A 21,370-nucleotide genomic window follows, 5' to 3' on the forward strand; every position below is an offset into this window, starting at 1 on the left:
CCCCCCCCCCCCCCCCCCCCCCCCCCCCCCCGGCACTGCCACGCGTGGCCGCGGCTTACTCAGCGGTAGAGAAGGCCAGGGTGAGGTTGTGTCGGCGCTGTGAGGGCTCCAGGGCAGCGTAGTCAAAGGCATCGGGGAAGAACTTGTGGATGAGGGCGCAGAAGGCCATGCCACTGCTCCAGCTGGAGGAGAAGTTCTGGATGTCCACGTGCTGCAGGGGAGGGAGCCCAGAGCAGACCTCGGTGAGCCTGGACGTTGCCTTGGGGCTCGGCCCCGCTCAGACCTGCGGCCCCGGGAGGGCCCCCTGCCCCACATCGCCCCTGCTCCGTGCCCACCTCGTAGTTTCTGGTCATGGCCCGGCACCACTCCAAGAGCATGTTCTTGACACTGCCAATGGCTGCCCCTGCTGCCTTCGTGTTTCGAAACAGGGCCGTGGGGCCTGAGGCTGCCCTGTAGGGAAGGGGTAGGATGGAGAAGGCCAGGCCAAAGATGTGAGACCCCACAGGAGGTGCCATCAGGGAGGAGCTCCGGACCCAGACATCAGTGCCCCCACCTCGGCCGGGCCTCCCCTCCGCGATTCCCCGGGGAAAGCCCAGCGCAGCCCTCACCCTACCCTCCGAACTTGTCCACGATGGCTTTGCGGTTCTGTGCGCGGGGCCCCCGGGGCCGGGCAGGGGCCGACACCCTGCGCTCCGGTGCCTTCTCTTTCTTCTTCTCCTGTGAGGGAGGGGGCTCCGTGGGAGTCTGGGGCGCATCGCTGGGTGAAGACTCACTGTGGGGAAGGTTCAGAGAAGTGTGAGAGGGGCTGGGAGCCGCCACTATAGGGTACAGGGCGGGGGGGGGGGGGCCAGGGGGCTGGCCAGGGTGGGAGCTCCCTGCAGCCGCAAGAGGCCTAGGAAGCTGAGGTCCCCACTCCCTGAACACATTTTCTCTGTGCCCAGCACTGGGAGGCGGGTCAAGACGGGATGATGAAGTTCGGTGTAACTTTGGGAGCATGTGGTCTGGTGAGATGTGTGGGCGGAACTAAGATAAGTGTGACGTCTGATGGGAGTTTGAATCCTGGCTTTGCCTCTTATTTGATCTTGGGACTATCCTGTCACTTCTCTGAGTCTCAGCATCCTGGTCTGTAAACTGGGGACGAGAAGAACTACCTACCAAGGGGGCTCTAAGGCTTGAGAGCGAGGGGGAGTGGAGAACACCCAGCTCTGCCTGTCGCGTAACTGTCCGAGTGCTCAGAGAACACTGACCCATTACCTTTCCCTACAAAAGCGACGCGGAGGTGAATTTCAGGTCAAAATAAAGGAAGCTTCTTCTAATGGGTTAAGTTACGCGATGGCAAGAAAGCGCTCACTTTATCCAGCACCTGCTGTGTGCCAGGCACTGTGCTAAGGGCTTTATACGTTTTATTTTTATTTTTTGAAGTTTATTTATTTATTTTGAGAGAGATGGAGACAGGGCCAGAGGGGGAGCGCAGAGCCTGACGCGGGGCTCGAATTCACGAAACTGCGAGACCATGACCTGAGCCTAAACCACAAGTCGGTGCCCCACCAACTGAGCCACCCAGGCGCCCCTATACATTTTCTTTTCAAGTAATCTCTCAGCCCAGTGTGGGGCTCGAGCTCATGACCCCGAGATCAAGAGTTGTATGCTCTACCGACCGAGCCAGCTGGGCGCCCCAAGTGCTCTGTACATTTTATGTCACTTAAGCCCCACAGTAATCCTCCGAGGTAGGCACGGTCACGGTGCCCACTTGGCAGAGGAGGAGAAAAGTGACAAAACCAAGGTCACACAGTTGGTAAGTGGCAGAGTCATGGTCTGAACTCAGGCTTTCTGCTCGTGCTCTGTGGGTTGTGCTGACGTTAGGGAATGTGCCGAGCCACACGACTAGGAGCCCCGTGAAGATCTGTCAAGGACGCCGAGGACAAGGAGGCTTTAGCAGGGGAGTGGGAGCGAGTGGACGAGGCACGATCCCCCCTCCTTTGCTCCCATTCTCCGGCTCCTTTGGTTTCGTGGGCTCTGCCCTGGGACAGGGGACCGAAAGCCAGGAATCCTGGAGCATCTCAAGTTCAGGCACCAGGGAGACCCAGGCTCGGGGGTAGACTTTGAAAGGAGCATGTGGTAGAGGGAGTTGGAGCTGGGGCCCCAGACCTTGACATTACCTGGCCGAAGGACTGGTCTCTCCTGAAGCTGCTGCGGTGTCTGGACCCAACCCACCTGGAGGGAGGGAATGGGAGGGTGAGAAGCTGGAGGGAGGGAAAGGTGGGGAGAGAAGCTGGAGGGAGGGAAAGGTGGGGAGAGAAGCTGGAGCTCCCCTGTCGTGTTGCCTGCACCCCCCTCAGGGGAGCTCCCTGGACTCACTCACCTGGGCTGAGACCACTGCCCTCCTCCGTGGGGCTCTCGAGCCACTCCTCGGGGGAGCTGGGAATCACTCCTGCTCCTTCCTCCGACTCTCTCTCCACACCCTGGTCCTGCTCTTCCTGGGGACCACCTGACTCCTGGAACGAACACGATCTGTGCGGGCTCATGGGCACACAAGCGCCTGCCCAAGGCTTCGTGAGGACTGCAGAAAGATCTAGAAGGCAGCCTGGGGCCACGGGCCCCACCCCAGGCTCTCGATGTCAGTGGGAAGACTGGACTTTCTCAAAGGAACAACGCGGGGCAGGGCGGGGGCTTGCTTCCTGGGCTGCCAGGGACTCCAGAACACTGTGGGGGCCTCCTGCCTCCCCTCCTTTGCCTGACTCACCGCCTCCTTCACGTCAGCCTCCTGAGGCTCAGCCTCGGCCTCCTCCTCTTCCACGGCAGCCTTCGTCTCCGAGTCCGACCCGGCCTCTGGGGCACCCGCTTTCCCTTGAGCTTCCGCTGCAGGCCCCTCCGGCTTGTCGCTCTCCTCCTGAGAGGCCACTGTGGCCCCCTCCTTCCCATCAGCCTCCTCGGCCCCAGTCTCGGCCTCCCGCTCCCCAGTGGCCTGCTTGGGCTCAGCCTTGGCCTCCTCACTCATGTGGGCTTCCTCCCTAGATTCAGGCTCGGCCTGCTTCTCGTCAGCCTGCTGCTTCTTGGAGGCTGGCGTGGTCTCCTGCCCTTCCTTGGCCTCCTTGGGGTCAAGCTGGGTCTCTTCCTTCCCATCAGCGGTCTCCTGAGGAGCCGCCGTGATCTCTTCCTTCCCGCCGCCCTCCTTGTGAAGTTCTGCCTCCCCTTTGGCTTCCACCTTGACCTCATCCCACCCGTTTGCTTCCCCTTGAAATTCAGCTGACGTGCTGGCCTCGGCCAGTGCTCTTTCCGGAGGCCCCTCTTTGAGGATCTTCTTCTCTGTGGCTTTGGCCTCCTTTTCTGCAGAGGCTCCACCTCCCTGCGTCACCAGGGCCTCTGCGGCTGGGGAGACAGTGGTCCCGTCCTTGGAGGGCTCCCCTTCCTTCTGCTCCATCTCTGGAAAGTAGAGACAAGCAGACCTGGTCGTGCCCCATTGCCGTGTGAGGTGAAGGCCCCATGCGCGGAAAGCGCTGGCCCCAGAGTCTGGAGGCCTGCTGTTCAGTCCCGGGTCCCCCAATGCCTGGGCTTGTGACTTGAGCAAGACATGAAGTTTTCTCACTGTGATAAAGTGAAGGGGTACAGCGCTGTACCCCAAAGGGGTACAGGGCCACGGTGACTTGACATTGGATGGCGCCCCCCTAACAGCCCTCTGCGGGCTGTGGCTTGGGCTCTAGAGAACATTAGATCCTATGATGCCTCTTCAATGAGTTTGCCTCTTTCTGAAGAAGCCAACGAGATGGTTACAATGTGTACAATGTGGTGCCAGCGTCGGGGAACGCCTGTGGGACAGCGGCTACTCTCCCGTTTTAATGGAGCCCAAAGCAGGCGGGAGTAAATAGATAGAATGTGATAGGGCTGTTCTGTTTCCACTGTACTTATGTTTACAGTTCCTTTCTCTTCCTGGCCGGTGATATTGAGTGTCCATTTCCACTAGGGAGATAAGGTTTCTTTTGAAAATACATTTATTGAATTTAAAAATAAGTTAATGCAAAGGAAGGCATTCAGGAAAGGATACAGGTGGTACAGATGTGGCTTAATTCTGGGGGTGGTGTAAAAATGCCCGAAATCTGGGAAAACCTGGGCCAGCTGGTGTCTGGGTCTCTCCCAGCTGCCCCAGCTTTGGCACAGTCCACCTGTGGTTCTCAGAAAAGCCGGGCCTGGACACGGAAGAGTTTGTTTTGGTGAAGAATAGAAACGTACTCTCCCTAACCTCTGCCAGAGACATCTGAGCCTCCGACTGCCAGGGACGAGTCAGGGGAGAGGGACATTATGATACCTCAACGTGAGGTTCCCTATCCAAGTACAGTACCTACTGTAGGATGTACAAAAACAGGTGGGGGGGGGGACAGGGCCGCCTCCTTCATCCCCCTGCCCTTCTTGGGTGTCTGTTTACAAAGAAAACAATCCTCAAATAGTGTTCAGGGCATGACTCAGACGGTAAGAGAAGTAGGCACTCCTGTCACTGGCTAAAAATACCTCCTGCCCTCTGCGATGCCACCATTCTGGGCCACGGTACCCAGGGCACCCGGGCAGTTGGGACAGGGGCAGGAAGACAGGCGGACTGGTGACAAGACTCTGTTCCTGCCACCCACTCGGGTCTTACTGCCTCCAGTCCGGATCCCTGGGGTCCCTGGATTTGGTGCCCCCACCGCTTCTGAGGAAGCCGGCTAGAATTTGCAAAGATGCTCGCACCCCTCCCGCTAGAGCCCCTTCATGGTTGAGCGGCTCCAGCAATGGATTAACTGGAAACTAACCAGCAGGATGGAATGCACATCAGCAGGGAGCCAGGCTGGCTTGCCCCCCCCCCCCCCATCTCCTGGTCGCTCCCTCTGAGACCTGAACAGACCCTTTCCTTCTCAGGTGCTCAGTTTTCACTGACAAACATAGGATTCATCTAGATCAGGTTTTCCAAACTGTTCTGCAGAAAACGAGGGCCTCTTGAGACATTAATAGGGGCTGGGATTGGGGGGATGTAGTCTCTGGCTGAGGTTATTCCAGAAACGGCCTACTTTTTACCCTTTTAGAGATACACAACTTGTTTAGCGCATAAGTGGATTCTAGATACTCCATAGTAAGGGAAATCTTAACTTTGGCGTGCCTGGGTGACTCAGTCCGTTATGCATCCGATTTTCTTTTCTTTTTTTTTTAAGTAGGCTCCACGCCCAAGGTGGGCCTTGAGCTCACAACCCTGAGATCAAGGGTCACGTGCTCTACCGACTGAGCCAGCCGGGTAGGTGCCCAGAAAGGAGCGCTCGGCCCACATCAGCTCGTAATGTCCTGACCCAGCCACGAGGGCATTTAGTTGGTGAGACAAGGCAGAGAGAACGGAAGGCCAGTAAGATGTCCACAAGCCCCTTTTACACCTCGAAGCGCGGTGGTGCTTGGCAGAGACATAGAGGAGGGCTGCAGTCATCTTTCCCTTTGTCTACATGCCTCACACTGTGGGGGAAGCAGGGGTGGGGAAGGACGGGCAGGTGCACACACACACACACACACACACACACACCTCCACCGTCCTGCGTGTTCATCACCTCAGCTTTCCGCCCCGCAGGCTCGTCATAAACAGATAAGGAGTGAAGAGACTCAGGAGGTGAGAAGCCAGGATAACACCATCCCACCCCAACACTAACGATTCTACAGGAGGTTGACAGCTTACGGTGTGGTGCCCTGTTCCACCTCACTCATTCCTCGCTCTCGCCCTTTGGAAGTAGGCGTTACTGGCCCCATTTTACAGATTGGGCACTTGAGGCTCGCGGAGTTGGAGTCCCTTGAGTAAAGTCACAGGACAATTGAATGGTTCAGCCATATCTAGAATCCAGGTCTCCTGACAACCAGCCTGGCGCTTCCGCCCACAGGGATGCGGCTCCCACCAGCTCCCCAGCCAGGGGCCCAGAGTGAGGGCCACCCCGCTGGCAGGCGAGGGCGGTTGGCTGTGGCTGACGAGTGCAGCTCTCTCTCTACCATGCATGGCGGGTGCCGTCCTCCCTCCCTTCCTCCCTCTCCGCTTCCCTTCCTCCTTCCTCCCCAGGAAGCCTACATTTTGTATCCCTTTCCCTCTCTGGGTTTCTCTTGGCTGACTGGGAGAAAAAGAACCCAGGAGCTTGGAGTCCCAAGCTCCAAATGCTGTAGACGACGCTTTATGGTTCTGTTCATGAGACCCCGAACCCCTGCCTCCCACCCTGTCTTCTGGTGGTCCTGAGGCTGCCACCATCCCCCACGCCAGCCAGTGACCCTCCCTTGGAGAAACCAGTCTCAACTGCTTAGAGAGTCTGCCTCCCACCCCAGCTGGCCTGGACTCCCAAGACCCTCTCTGCCCCTGTCCGGTCCTCCCTGTGAATGGCCACCTGTGGGCTGATCTCTAGTTGCCCAACACCTTAGGGCTGGGTCCCTGACCTCTGGCATCTAAAGAGAGCCGACAAAGAGGTGGAGAGGGTTAGCGAAGAGCCTGGATTTCTCCAACTCTGGGGCTCTGCGTAGAGGCTCCAGGCCTTGGAAGGTGGGAGAGGGGCTGGGCAGCTGGAGGGGCCACTTAGAAACGGCTGGGGCTTCTCCTACCTGTGTGGCCTCTGCCTGGGGGCTTGGAGCTGTCTCCTTCCTCCAGCTGAGCGGCCTCACTCCCCGGCTGCCTTTAGTCCCAGCCAGTGGCCTCCAGCCCCCAGCTCCTGGGTCTGCCCGCCTCCCCCTCCTCCTCCCCCCTCGCACCCCACCCCCACCTCAAGAGCCTTGGGTCCAAGGAGAGCATTGTTTACTGCCCTGTTGGTACAACACTTTCCCTTGGCCTAGGAGGCTCAGATTTCCCGTGAAGATTTGACAGGTGGCACCTTTCAATCACAGCGCGTCTTTCCTGCCCTGACCCCGGGGGCATCCATCCTGTGGCCACCTTTCTTCCCACTGTACTTGCCTGGCCCTGGTCACCCCGCAGACCATCCGCAGGCCCATGTGGAATATGGTCACCAGCCCTCTGGCCTCGCTGGCCCGTCCACAGCCCAGGCTGGGACTCCCCTGTTCCCTCTGCCCCCCCCACCCCTACCCCATGTTCCTTTAAATAGTCTTTTACTCTTCTACAGATGGAAACAGCTGCTGAGGGGTGGGCTGCAAGGGGCCTAATGGGACAGCTGCCCACAGTGGGGGTGTCTCAGGGGCTCACACTGCACAGAGGGATGTGGGGGTGGGGGGGAGGGGCGAACAGGTGAGGAGGGATGGCCCAAGCTGATGGATCGCTGGGCTTACAGTCTAGAAAATACAGGACTGAATTCTGTTTTAAGCTGAAGGGACGGGTACATAGGAGGCTCTGAACACATTTTTGTACTGAGTTGGGATTTTTGCTCAGAAGAACAGATCGTGCCTTCTCTAACGTGTCCTGTGATGTAAGAGAGGTATACTGTGGGAGAATGTGTGTAGGGCACGCCCCTGTCGCTGTTGAAGCCTGGGATCCCCGCCACCGCCTCCCCCAGCCCCTTCCACTCTGGCCTCTTTTCTGTCCCTCAAATAGGTTCATTCCTTTCCACACTCACGGCTGTCACCTTTTGGCTTCTGCCCTTTGCGAGACTGTTCATCCCTCTTAGGCTGCTCTCACCTCAAATTCTGTTCCCTTGGAGACCCTCCATGGCTTCAGTTCCTCTCCATCAGTTCAGCCTGTTTTATTTTCTTCATAATATTTATTGATATCCAAAACTGGGTTATTTATTTCCTTATTATCTGACTCTCACTGGACTGTAGGCTCCATGAAGGCAGGGACTTTATCTCCCATGCTCATGACTGTGTGCCCAGGGTCTAGCAAACTGCCTGGTTCGTATGAGGTGCTCAATAAACATATATTGAATAAATAAATAGGTTAATAGAAGGTCATGGGAGGGGGAGGGGGCAATCCCGTGGGGCTTAGAGGCCACTGTAAGGATGTTGGCTTCTGCTCTGTGACTGGGAGCCAGTGGACCCTTTCAGGTGGCGAAGGACATGATCTAACTTTAGTTGTTGACAAGATGACTCTGGTTGCTGTTTTGAGAATAGACGGAGTCGGGGGGGGGGGGCGGGGGGGGGGCATGAGCAGAGATGGGGAAAGCAGTCAGGACATTACTGCAGTAACCCAGGTGCAAGATGGTGGTGGCTTGGACAGGATGGTCAGCGCTGAAGTTGAGGGGAAGTGATGAGGAATGGTGACAGAGGATAACAGTGATCAAGGCTGTGCCCGCTTTGTCTCCAAGCTCATAGAACGGCCATTCTGTTCAAGCCATGGACGGTCTAACTCTCTCGTCTCCTGCTCATCTCAAAGGAGTCCACCTGGGCTGTCTTTGTATTCTGTACACATCTCATGAGTGGTCAGGGCCCATGTAAGATTCCGGGTGACAAGCCAGCATCCCTTCCTTTGGGGTTGAGGTCTCAACCAAGAGGACAATACTATTCCACGGTGAGTCACGAATACACAAGTCCCTTCTGGGAGGCTGGGGGGCTCGGAAGGGGTGGAACACGGTAGAGCAAGAGGCCAGAGGTTCAGCGTGGTGCTGACAGGGGTCAGCAACTGTAGATGATGTGTCTGGATTCCAAAGATGGTGTATCTGGATTCTGGAAGGTTAGGGCTGTGTAAACTATTTGTTTACGTTTATTTATTCTGAGAGGGGAGCATGCTTTGGGGAGGGGGCGGCAGAGAGAGAGGGAGACACAAAATCCCAAGCAGGCTCCACAATGTCAACATAGAGCCTGATGTGGGGCTTGAACTCACAAAACATGAGATCATGATTTGAGCTGAAATCGAGAGTTGGATGCTTAACCAACAGAGCTACCCAGGTGCCCCAATAACATGGAAGGAGTACTCAAGGTTAAATCTTACATAACCATCTGCAATATCAAAGCCAGGAAATGGACACTGGAACAATGGTTTGTATAGTTTTATGACATCTTATATGCTTAGATTTGTATAAACACCTCCACAGTCAGGATGCATAGCCATTCCATCAATACAAAACTCTCCCTGTGCTACCCCTTTATATGCGGGGGGGGGGGCCCCCCCCCACACCAACTCTACCCTGGGTAACCATTTATCTCTTTGTCTCTATAATTTTGTCACTTTGAGAATATTAAATGGAATCATACAGTACGTAACCTTTTGTAACACCTAATAAAAATCCCATCAAGGAAGCAGATAACTCTTGTAAGAACCCATTCCTTTTCCCATGCACTTTCTTAATATTCCATAATATGTTGGCTATAATATCAAAAGCAAAAACCAGCACAACGTGTGTCCACTAAAATATGTGTGCAATATTCACGGAAACATTGTCATAATAGCCCCAAACTGGAAACAACCCCAAAGTCTATCAACAGGTGAATGGATAGATGAATTGTAGCTTATTCATACAAGCACTAGACAGCATTAAAAAAAAGAATAAAAGATAGACACAACATTGAGCTAAAGAAGCCAGGCACAAACCAGAAAATAATGTATAACTCCATTCACATGAAGTTCAAGAGTGGGCAACAGAAGTCAGAATAGGGCATCCGGGTGGCTCAGTTGGTTAAGCGTCCGACTCTTGGTTTCAGCTTGGGTCACACTGTCACGATTTGTGGGATAGTGCCCCATGTCTGTCTATGCTGACAGTGCGGAGCCTGCTTGGGATTCCCTCTCTCACTCTCTCTCTCTGCCCCTCCCTCCCTCTCTCTGTCTTTCAAGATAAATAAATAAAACATTAAAAAAAAGAAGAAGTTGGAACAGTGGTTAATTTTGGGAGAGGGGTTATTGACTGGGAAGGAACATAAGATACTTTTTTTTTTTTAAGAGAGAGAGCAAAAGCAATAGTGAGAGAGAGAGAGAGAGAGAGAGAGAGAGAGAGAGAGAGAGAACACATTTGGGAGAGGGGCAGAGGGAGAGAGAGAAAGAATCCCAGGCAGGTTCCATGCCCAGCCCAGGTGCCCCCATAAGATAACTTTTGAAGGTGTTGGAAATATACTGTATTTTGATTTGAGTGGTGGTCTTAAGAATGACTATGTACGAGGTGCCTGAGTGGCTCAGTGGATTGAGCAGCCGGCACTTGGTCTCGCCTCAGGTCACGATCTCACAGTTTGAGTTTGTGCCTGGCGCTAGGCTCTGTACTGACTCATAGAGCTTCCTTGGGATTCTCTCTCTCCCTCTCTCTGCCCCTGCCCTGCTCACATGCTGCTCTCTCTCAAAATAAATAAACAAAATAAATTTTTAAAAAGTTAAAAAATCAAGTTTGTTTTATATATTTGTCATTTTACTGTATAAATGTTATACTTTAGTTTTATTAAAAAAATTTTTTTTAAGTAAGAGCTACACCCAACATGGAGCTCGAATTCACCACGGGGTGGAGACGTAAGGAGTTGCATGCTCTACTAACTGAACCAGCCCAGAGCCCCTGTTATACCTTAATTTTAAAGTATGGGGGCACAGGGTTTGAGAAAGATGAGTCCTTACAGCAGAAAGGAGGGCCAGTGTTTAAAATTTTTGACTCTCCCAGGGAACCAGGGAAGCAAACAGTGACCAATCATATAGTGTCTAGCCCATCTTCTCCAACTGGCAGTGTATGCTTGCACCATTCATTTGCATCTTCTAAATTTCGTTTACTGGGAAATCCCTTGAAAAATCAAAGGATTGGGGTGGGTTTTTGTTGTGCCGGGGTGCAGATCTAGGAACACATGGAACCTGGAAAGATGCGTTCACAAGTACCTTCCTCCTCCCTCGTTCAAATACACTAGGTTAGCTCTGGTGGCAGCCAAAATTGCTCCTATTCACCTTTTCATGGCCCAGGGCGTCTAACAGAAGTTGCATAAAACAGACCGTACACATGTCTCATCCTTCTGTGAGCAGGAACCGTGCCTCGCTTCTCTGTGCAATCCCAGAGAAATCTTAGCATCTACATGCAGCGGTATTCCCAGTGTCTCGGAGCGTTGGTTCTCAACTTTGGCTGCACAGAGAGCACTGGAGGATTTGAAACATTTATCGATGCCTACAGCCTATTCCCGGGAGTTCTGATTTAATTGGTATGAAGTGAGGCATGGGCTTCGGGGTCTTTTAAAGCGTTCCAGGTGACCTTAATGTGCAGCACAAACAGAACCGCTTTTGGGGGGCGGCTTTCCTTCCCCGCGCCTACTTTGCTGCCGTGGCGTCAACTCTCCGGGGGGTGCGGGGTCGGCCCCGCGACCCTTCCTCCGGAACAGTTAAATTCAGACCTCCCCGCGATCACCCAAGCGACTTGACAGCCAGGCTGCAGGCGCTCTGCACTCCGCCCAAGCCTCTATGGTGTTTTGGTGTCCTCTCTAGCATTTGCAAGGCGTCTCCGCCTCCAGCCGCGGCCGGCGGCTCCCTCTCTATGGTAGCGGATTTCCCAGCGCACCTCGTTGGTACTTCATTCCGGAAGCGGGTCCGACCAAAGAGGCGGGACTTCCCTCCCGGAAGTGACCCACGTGCTTCCGCCTTAGCCTACCTGGTTTTACGGTGAGTTCCTGGTATCTGCCGTAAGTTGGGGTCACTGCGGGCGTTGAGACCGGCTCCAGGCCGTGGTAAGTGAACTCTCGACTCAAGGTGACCCTGGTAATGGCGCCGCCATTTCAGAGGTGCAGCCTCTGGACCGGGACCTGGGCGCCCTCGCTCCGCGTGTGATCGAATTCCCAGCGCCTTAGAGGTTCAGGCCCGCGGTTTAGTGTTTCTCTCCGGGCTCCCCATCTTCTCCTGGATAGAAGTGGCCACGAGGGACTGAGCGTCAGAGCGTCAGGGCTCCCGGGCTCGATTTCTAGGCCCTCCATTGATGCGCTGTGTGACCTTGGGCTAGGCAGTGTTCCTTTTCTGGGCCTCAGTTTCCCCATCTGTGAGATGGGGTGGTTAAACTCACTGAGGTCAGTGGCTCCTGCCCGCCTGGTGTCCTATGATTCCTCCACATCCCCCATCCCCTGGGATGGGAAACTGAACGGGAGGGGTGGACGCTGACGGTGATGTCTGCTCCCAGGTCGAGGAGGCCAGAAGGAGATCCCTTCCACGGTGCAGGGCTGAGATGGATCCGCTCAGGGCCCAGCAGCTGGCCGCAGAGCTGGAGGTGGAGATGATGGCTGATATGTACAACAGGTAAGAGCCAACCGCACGTTACCTTGTCTTCGAGAATGAGCCTAGGTCACCCTTTCTCAGAGTACCTTTCTGAGGGTACCCACCCCCACCTGCGACCCTCATGGTGGAGGGCTAATGCAAAGGCAGTATGGGGTCACTAGAATGAGATCGGGATGCTGATGGCGAGGAAGGAGCTGAGCAGGAAGGGCAGTTAAAGCTCTGATTAGGTTCCAGGAGCAGTTGAGCATCTACGTTTTGACAAACAGTACGCAGCCCACTTAGCAGTGGACGTTTCTTAAACTCGTACTCCACCTCAGGCACGTGCTGAGCATTTTACACACCTTAATCTTTTAAAAAAAATCTTCAAAATGACCCACTGGGCTAACTTTAGTTGTCCCATTGTACGGTGAAGACATGGAGGCTTCTGGAGGTTCAAGAACTTTCTCGGGATTCACAGTTGGTGAATAGCAATGTCAGGACCAGTACATCAGTCTGACTCCAGACTAGTGGCCACAGCCATATGGCAAATTTGGGAACAAATTGACTCCATCAATCACCGCTCTTCTGGCCTTGGGCAAATCACTTGGATTGTTGGACTGGTGGTTCTCCTGTAAAATGGAGATAATAATAGTACCTACCTTCTGGAGACATTGTTAATGTTAAACGAAGAAATGTATGACAAGCTCTAAGTATCGAGCCCAAAACGTAGAAGGCAATCCACACGTGTTTGCTGTTTTTATCGGCTTAAGCTTCCTGGTATTTTCTCTTGGTGGTTTATCTGGGAAGCTGTATGTTCAAATACTTTTCAAATATTTTAAATAATTTTAAGATGTAGGCTGTGAGGTCAGGGTCCATGGGTTCATAGCTAAGCTTTATGAGATCCTGAGGCTCTCCATGTTTTAATTTCCTTATCTGTAAAATGGGGATAGTGATAGCGCCTCTACCTCAGAGGATTATCGTGGGGACTGCATAACAGTCTGCGTCAAGCACTTAGCATGATGCCTGGAACCTAGCCAGTGCTCAACTAACAGTTCCTATATAATCAGTCATAAACGTGGGCTCAGATGACGTGAGGACTGTTAAGGACATTCCGAGATGGTTGAGATGCAAACTGAGGATTTAGATCGCCTTCTTGGGAGGTGAAATCAGTGTGACAGGGCAGGAATGATGGCAAGTTCCTGGTATGCCTCGGGATGCTGCCGACCTGACCTTGCCCTTGCTTCCCCCCAGAATGACCAGTGCCTGCCACCGGAAGTGCGTGCCTCCCCACTACAAGGAAGCAGAACTGTCCAAGGGCGAGTCTGTGTGCCTGGACCGCTGTGTCTCCAAGTACCTGGACATCCATGAGCGGATGGGCAAAAAGTTGACAGAGTTGTCTATGCAGGATGAAGAGGTGATAAAGAGGGTGCAGCAGAGCTCTGGGCCCGTGTGAGGCCCCAGCTGGTATACATCCCGAGGTGCGCCCTGTCTCTTCCCACTTGTCTAACAAAAGTGCCCCCACTGGGTGTCATCTGTGAAGACGGCCAGGCCTAGGCTCCTTGTGGAGAGGCTCCAGGAGCCCAGAGTATGATAGAGCTGTCTCCCGGTTGAAGAAGGGGTGTTTGTCCCCCTGGGATGTGACTGTGCATGTACGTGTATGTGTGTGTGTATATATACATATATATTAAAACGGATTTGTCGACACTTACCATATGCAGAGCAGTGTGGCCGGCACTTGGGGTAGAGGCAGCAGACACAGGCTCTACCAGCAGAGGGGGTCCAGCGTGGTGTTTGAAAGCACAGAGTGGTCCGAAGGTTTAGGTTCCTGCCACAGGTCGGCCACTTGTCCTGTGACCCCGAACTTGTCCCTTCCCTGTGCTGTAGCTTCCTCATCTGTCAAATGGGGACAGTCGTAGGGCTGTTGGGAAGATTAAATGATGTACCACGTGCACAGCTTTTAGAATAATGACTAGGGCACAGGCAGTGCCCAGTAAGTATTAACCATATACATGTGTTGAAATAACAGCTTAAAATTTAAGTGGAGTCAGGCAGGCATTTTTCCAGATCTTAAGGAAATACTTAGAGGAGTGAGTGAACAGGAGATGGGATTTGAGAAGGAAGCAGCCAACCCCTTGGTTCCAAATGGCAATATCGAAACATGTGAAGGGCCCAGCCTCGGGTGTGACGTGAGTGATCAGGGAGGGGACTGAGTGAAACCCACTGCCATTCGCTGCTCGCCTGAATCAGAAACTGCACTCCTCACTCTTCACATGATGTCCGAGGTAGCTCTTTCCACCATCTTTCTGTGCTGCCATAATGGTGCACGTGAATGTCCTGGCCGACACCCTCGAGAGCATTAACAACGCTGAAAGAGGCAGGCGCCAGGTTCTTACTAGGTCATGCTCCAGGGTCATCGTCCGGTTCCTCATTGTGATGAAGCATAGTCACGTTGGCAAAGTTGAAATCGTTGATGATCCCAGAGCTGGGAGAATTGCTTGTGAGCCTCGCGGGCAGGTTAAACACGTGTGGAGTGATCGGCCCCAGATCTGAGAGACAACTCAGAGATCCGGAAAAGTGGCAGAATAATCTGCTCCTGTCCCACCAGTTTGGTGTCGTTGCACTGACCGCCTCAGCCGGCGTAATGGGGACCATGAAGAAGCAAGACAAACACACACGGAAGGGAAAATCCTGGGATTCTCTTTCTAGGGATGGAATACGTGCGTGCAAATAAAATGTCTCCATGGTAACAAAACATCTGACCTAATCCACTCACCTGGGCTAAGGGGTCCTATAGGGGAGTGGGGGCCCAGAGAGGTGGTTGCTGGCGGGAGGTCTCATGAGAGGAGCAGTCACATGGAGGCCAGGACTGACTGCTACACTTTGCCGCCTCACTGAGGAGACAGTGCCTCGACTTCCTGTCCTTCCTGTCCTGAGTGCCTCAGAGAACTGCAGCTTGCAGAACGTGTGGGTCACTCCAGGTGGGGTTTTGGTTGACACCAATGCCACTGGAAGGAGTGCCTTCACGGTGGAAGGTGCGTACCTGGGATGGAACCTCACCGGATCTCTAGGCATCGAGCAAAGGAAGCGATAGAAGCAGTGAGTTTGGGGCTTAAAAGTGCAGGCCGTCTGGGGTGAAATTTTCTAGCTGCGTGATCATGGGTGAGGCATTTACCTGCTGTGTGCCTCAATTATTCCCTCCATAAAATGCTAATGGTACCTACCTCACTGAGTGTTATGAAAATGAATCATGTTAATAACTAAAACACTTAGGAAAGTGTCTGCCTCTGTCACATTAAGGACTCCATGTTAGCTTTTTTGTTTGTCTGTTGCGGATAGACCCCGGGGAAACCTCAAAACCATGTCCCTTGACCTTAGTGGCGAACGGAAGGTGAAAGCTTCTCCCTAGGTACTGAAGTGCAAGCGTGGGCCAACAGGTGGCGCTGTCTGCCCGCATGATCAGCACTGCCGTAGACCATTCCACAAATGCCTATTAGCCTCTCCTGTGCTCACGTTGTGCTAGGGAGAGGGGAGCCGGGAGGAAGATCTTGTGCTTGCCCTCAGGTTTAGCAAGGAACATCGCAAATTCCGATAGTGCATAGCGGGAACATCACAGAGGTGGTAGGAGTGGAGAGAAGAGGTTCCAGCTGGAGGGAATGGTACTTACAAAGGCTTTGCAGTGGCAGAAAGTGTGGAGCGTTCCAGAGACCGCTTCAGCAGGCCTGGGACGCTGAGTGTAAAGGGAGGTAGTGGTGAGAGATGAGACGGGGGGGGGGGGGCGCTGGGCAGGCACAGCGCTGTAAGAGCCTGAGAAGCTGTGTTAAGGACTTTGGATTTTCTCCTACTAAGGGCATAAGCAAACTGTTGAAAGATGTAAACCCTGGCAGTGAAAGTGACAGATTGGCATTTCAGAGGCTCTCTCCAGCTGCCAGCTGGGTGGGAAATGCAAGATGATGGTAGATAATGGATTAAGGGGAGAGGTGCTAGGGAGCCAGTAAGGATAGCTCGTGAGTGGCAGTGGTGTATTAATAAGTCTACTGTTTCAGTTAATCCTTATAACAACTCAGAAGCAGGTACAGTTCTCACTTGATTGCTTTTCTTTTTTAGAATGTTTTTGAGAGAGAGAGCATGAGCAGGAGAGGGGCAGAGAGAGAGAGAGAGAAAATCAGAAGTAGGCTCCAGGCTCTGAGCTGTTAGCACAGAGCCCGAGGCGGGGCTTGAACCCATGAGCTGTGAGAGCATGACCTGAGCTGAAGTCTCAACGCTCAACTGACTGAGCCACCCAGGTGCCCCCAGTTATTCTCACTTTCTAGATGAAGAAGTTGAAGTCTGAAGAGTCAGTAACTTGCTGAAGGTCATAAAACAAGCAAGTGACAGAGCCAGGATCCCAGCTTATTCAGATAACAGAGCCCACTTTTAACCACCCCTCTAGGATTGGGGTGGTGAGGGGACACTCCTTAAAGAGATACAGGTCAGCAATTTCTAATTTCATTCAACAATATTGACTGTTGCTGTAACATGCAAAGAGCTATAGAAAGGGTCCAAAGTGAATTTGCTTGGACCCTGCCCTCGTGAATGGTGGGATGGGGCAAGAGGGTGGGGACAGGAGAGAGGTAACAAACATACAAAGGTGGGGGGGGGGGGATGGGTTAGGCTCTTTCTGCCATAGAGAAAAGTCAGGAACTCCTAATCCTCATGTATTTTTGCTAGATTATCACAGTTTTACAATCAGGAAACGTCTCATGAAAGTCTGGGCTTTGCCTTCTTTTGAAAGTTTAGAAGCTCTCACAAGTCAGCCTACATCCATGCTTGGTGGCAATCTGCTGGAAGATGGGCAGCAAAATTCCCACTAATTTCTTCCCTTTTCATCATCTGCTTGACCCACAGGCGTTGGTCTGTGCCTTCTGGGTTTTCAGATGAGCCGGCTGCTAAAACACGGAAATGTCCTGAATAGGCAGGCAGGCCGATGGTCTTGCCTGTTGCTACTCATTCCTGGTACAGTCTGCTTCCCTTGAGTGTGCACCAGACCTACATACTTGCTTCTAACAAACAGAGCACAGCACAGGTGACAGGATGCCATTTCAGAGGTCAAGGTACAAAAGATTGCAGTGGCCTTCTTATTCTCTCTCTCTCTCCTCTTGCTTACTGTGGTGAAGCAAGCTTCATCTCGTAACTGCCCCTGTGGAGACCCATGTGGTAAGGAACAGAGGGCACCCTCCGGCTGGAGAGGAACTGAATCCTGCTGACAACCACACGAGTGAGCTCAGAAGCAGACGTTCCTCCAGTCGAGCTTTCAGATGACCACAGCCCTGGCTGATCCTTCACAGCTTTGTGAGAGACTCTGAAGCAGAGGACCCCTCTAAGCTGCACCCTGACTCCTGACCTGGAGAAACCAAGATACTAAATTGTTTTAAGCCATTAAGTTTTGGGGTAGTTTGTTATGTAGCAATAGCTAACCAATACATGTACAGTTCTCACAACTATTACAATTTGTCTGAGACTATGGTCTTTCTACACCTATACCTGGCATGGGCCAGGCAACATTCCAGGCATTTGGGACACATCAGTGAACCAAACAGATAAAGATCCTTGCCCTCTTGGAACCTGTATCCAAGTGGGGATGGCTTTGCATAGTAGAAGTCTGGGTTGGCAGTGCTGTTTTGAAGGAGAGAGTCTTCAGCTCCTGGGGACAGTTCTTTTTTTCTTTTTTTATGTTTATGTTTTGATAGAGCCAAGGAGGGGCAGAGAGAGAGGGAGAGAGAATCCCAAGCAGGCTTCACACTGTCAATGCAGAGCCCAATGTAGGGCATGATCTCTCAAACCCTGAGCTCATGACCTGAGCTGAAATCAAGAGTTGGACACTTAACCGACTGAGCCACATAAGCACCCCTCCCAGGGGAAGGTTCTTAACTTCTTTCAGGTTTTGGACCCCCCATGAAACTCCAACACAAGCCATTATTCTTTAGAAAAATGTACATGCACATAGAATTTTGCATACAATTTTAGGGATCATCATAAAAATTTTTGTGGGCTGACCTGAAGGGAGTGTTGTGACGAGTACTGTTTTAACTGCTGGGGCAAAGAGAAAGACAAAAAATTTAACGGGAAGGTGTGGTAAAACCAGTTGCTTTTGCAGTTGTGATAAGTGTGAGGCTGTGGGCCTATGTAGAGGAATGTGCCCCCAAGTCTGGGTGCTCAGAGAAGGCTGTCTCCCAGAACATGGTGGGTAAGTGAGATCTGAAGGATGAGTAGGAAATTGCCAGGCAGGGAGCGTGTACGCAGTGGGTTCCGTGCTAAGTGGCAGGAGGGTAGTGGTGAGGAAGGTGGGCACGGATCCCTGCCCTCTGGCACATACAGTCCATCAGACAAAACAGACACAACTTGATGAGTTTCATCAAAAGGAAGCTCAGTTATCACATAGATCACATAGCAAGGGAATTTATCGTTGGAATCATGCAAAGGGTGCCATCCCCAAGGAAGTGACCATGAAATCATAATCTGAAGAATTAGATAGCCAGAGCAGGGGAATGTTCCAGGCCCAGGAGGAACTGGAGGTGGGAGAACATGGGAGTACTCATGGGCATGAAGAGGTCACCATGGTGAAAGCATAAGAAGAGAGAGGCCAGAGGGAGGTTGGGGCCCAGATGGACTTGAGGGTGTTGATGGGAGTTTGTGTATTTGTCCAGGGGTCATGGGAAACTTGGCAAGGGGAAAGGTCTGATCAAATGTGTGTGTGTGTGTGTTTTTATGTTTATTTACTTTTGATGGGGTGGGGGGGGCGGGGGTGGGGGGACAAAGAGACAGAGACACAGAATCCAAAGGAGGTTCCAGGCTCCGGAGCTGTCAGCACAGAGCCCAACGCGGGACTTGAACTCAGGAGCCGTGAGTTCCCGACACAAAGTTGGACACTTAACTGACTGAGCCACCCAGTGCTCCCAAATCTGCATTTCCAGTAGATCATTCTGATTGGATGGTGGGGTCACGCGCACAGGTGGACTCAGAAAGGCCAGGTTGAGAGGGGCGCCTGGCTGGCTCAGTCGGTGGGGCCTGCAACTCTCCATCTGGGTGCTGTGAGTTTGAGCCCCACCTTGGGTGTAGAGATTACTTAAAATCTTAAAGAAGAGAGAAAGAAAGCCCAGGTTGAAAGGGCTGCTGGTGGCAGCTGCTGATGACCTGGGCTTTGGGATGGCAGTGGATGGAGACCAGAGGTCTTTAGAGGTAGGACCCACAGGCTCTCTAGACGGGTTGGATGCGGAAGGTGAGGCTGGGAGCAAAGTCGGGTAACTCCAGTTCTGTGGCTTAAGCAACCAGGTGGAGGGTAGCGCTTTTACCCACACAGGCAGCAACGGAGCAGGAGCAAGTTAGGAAAGAGGAAGGTCATTTATGGTCATTATCGAGCACTTATTATTTTAAAGATTTTATTTTTTAAGTAATCTCTACACCCAATGGAGCTCGAACTTAAAATCTCAAGATCAAGAGTCACATGCTCCACCAACTGAGCCAGCCAGGTGCCCTTTTTATTTTAAGATTAAAAAAATTTTGTTTCCATTTTTTTTTTTTTTTAACGTTCATTCATTTTTGAGAGACAGAGAGCACGAGTGGGGGAGGAGCAGGGAGAGAGGGAGACACAGAATCCGAAGCAGGCTCCAGGCTCCGGGCTGTCAACACAGAGCCCGATGCGGGGCTCGAACTCACGAACCGCGAGCTCATGACTTGAACCGAAGTCGGACGCTTAACCGACTGAGCCACCCAGGCGCCTCCCAAAAGTTTTTAAAGTAATCTTAAAAATAAGTTATTTTAAAGCGTAACATTCGGTGGAGCCCAGTACACTGACAAAGTTGTACAACCGTCTCTACTCTCTGATTGCACATTTTCATTGCCCCAAGAAGACTCATACTCGTTAGCAATCACTTCCCACCTTTCTCTCCCCCAGCTCCTGGCAACCACACGAATCTACTTCTGTCTCAGCGGTTCTGCCTAATCTGGGCATTTCATATAAGTGCAGTCATACAGTATGTGGCCTTCTGTGTCTGGCTTCTCTCACCCAGCATGCTTACAGGGTTCTACCCTGTGGTAGCAGCACCAACTGGTACTTCATTCCTTGTGACCGAATACGACCACATTGCATATTAGTATACACACATTTTGTTTTATCCATCAATTGACGGACCACTGAGTTGTTTGCACTTTCTGGCGATCCCGAATGATGCTGTTATGAACATTTGTGTCCAGATTTCTGTGTCTGTGGATGTTCTCGGTTCTCTCGGGTATATTCCTAAAAGTGGAGTTGCTGGTCACGTGGTAACTCCATGTTAACGATGCCAGAAGCTGCCAAACTGTTTTTCCAAAGCAGCTGCACCATTCTATTTACATTCCTCGTGCAAAAGTTTATAATAACTACTTATTAGAAGAAATCATGTCTTACATACTGAACTGGATACTGTCATTTCCAGCACTTACCGGACTAGGAGAGGGGGGCTCAGGAGCGTGCGTGCCTTGGGCAAAATTGCTCAGCTCGTCTGCTGCAAAGCCAGGATCAGGACCCCAGCCTGTGTGCCTCCGAAGCTGGTACTCTGGTCCGCTCAGCTGTGAAGCAGGCTGCAGCTGGCAGCCAGCAGGAGAGCCCATGTGACATGGGTAGTGTCAGGGAAACGGAGTCTAGGAAGGGATTCCTTTTGGGGGACAGGAAGGGGGCTGATAAATCCTATCAATTCTGATATGGAAGTGTGTCTTAGATCTGTTCCCTTCTATTTAAAAAAAAAAAAAATCTAAACTATTAGAGTCGCTTTAAGACCTCTCAACTGTTCTAGGTTCTCTCTCCTTTCCAGTATATCCTCCATTCATTAGGCACACAAACTCGACCACATCTAATCGCCATCCTTAAAGAAAAGAAGACAAGAAAATGCAATCCCGGAGTTCCTGTCGCCCATCTCACGACACTGAAAGTCCTTGGCCTCACAGAGGTCATTCCAGACTGACCCCAGCTTACTTTTTCAGCTTCATTTCCCACCCACCCCCCTTTCGTTTATCCAGCACATTTAACCAGGGGCTCGTTTACCTGCCGGGTGCTGGCATAGGTGGCAGGCACATACCTACCACGTGGCACCTGCCCTCAAGAAATTTATAGCTTGTGGGGGTAGGAGGCAGACAGCTACACCAATGAGTCTAGGTCAGTGTGAGGGCTTCAGCGGAGGCTAGACTAGTGTTTTGGGGGAATACATGGGCAGGGCCCCCCCCGCGCCCCCCCCCCCCCCCCCGGCTGAGCAGACCAGACAGCTTCCAGAAAAGGGTAAAACGTGAGGTGAGTTGTGAAGGATG

The 21,370-nt window shown here is 52.4% G+C and overlaps 2 protein-coding genes across 5 annotated transcripts in view; one reads left to right on the plus strand and one right to left on the minus strand.

The window, feature by feature from the left end:
* Window positions 1–6,703, minus strand: part of SMTNL1 (smoothelin like 1) — an 11,802-nt gene extending 5,099 nt beyond the window's left edge. The window contains exons 1-8 of one of the 3 annotated variants that reach the window (XM_040495109.1): window positions 6,583–6,689; window positions 5,684–5,794; window positions 2,744–3,423; window positions 2,363–2,495; window positions 2,160–2,214; window positions 614–772; window positions 336–450; window positions 60–211 (exon numbers count right to left, since the gene is read on the minus strand). In XM_040495109.1, the coding sequence (XP_040351043.1) occupies window positions 60–211; window positions 336–450; window positions 614–772; window positions 2,160–2,214; window positions 2,363–2,495; window positions 2,744–3,421 (1,292 nt within the window). In that variant the 5' untranslated portion in view covers window positions 3,422–3,423; window positions 5,684–5,794; window positions 6,583–6,689. Of the gene's footprint in view, window positions 1–59; window positions 212–335; window positions 451–613; window positions 773–2,159; window positions 2,215–2,362; window positions 2,496–2,743; window positions 3,424–5,533; window positions 5,664–5,683; window positions 5,795–6,582 lie in introns of those variants that run through there. The other 2 variants (XM_040495108.1, XM_040495107.1) reach the window with 2 other exon arrangements.
* Window positions 6,704–11,394: 4,691 nt separating this feature from the next.
* On the plus strand, window positions 11,395–13,766 carry TIMM10 (translocase of inner mitochondrial membrane 10). 2 transcript variants are annotated; one of them, XM_040495111.1, is made up of 3 exons: window positions 11,395–11,473; window positions 11,982–12,097; window positions 13,307–13,766. In XM_040495111.1, the coding sequence occupies exons 2-3, from the start codon at window positions 12,027–12,029 to the stop codon at window positions 13,506–13,508; spliced, it is 273 nt and encodes a 90-aa protein (XP_040351045.1). In that variant the 5' UTR covers window positions 11,395–11,473; window positions 11,982–12,026; the 3' UTR covers window positions 13,509–13,766. The 2 variants fall into 2 exon arrangements, with proteins under 2 accessions (XP_040351045.1, XP_040351044.1); XM_040495110.1 differs by having other exon boundaries at window positions 11,419–11,538; window positions 11,978–12,097.
* The last annotated feature ends 7,604 nt before the right edge of the window (window positions 13,767–21,370 follow it).

The sequence above is a fragment of the Herpailurus yagouaroundi genome, unplaced genomic scaffold (genome assembly GCF_014898765.1).
Source record: "Herpailurus yagouaroundi ecotype Mexico unplaced genomic scaffold, PumYag 187, whole genome shotgun sequence".
Taxonomy (NCBI): Eukaryota; Metazoa; Chordata; class Mammalia; order Carnivora; family Felidae; genus Herpailurus; species Herpailurus yagouaroundi.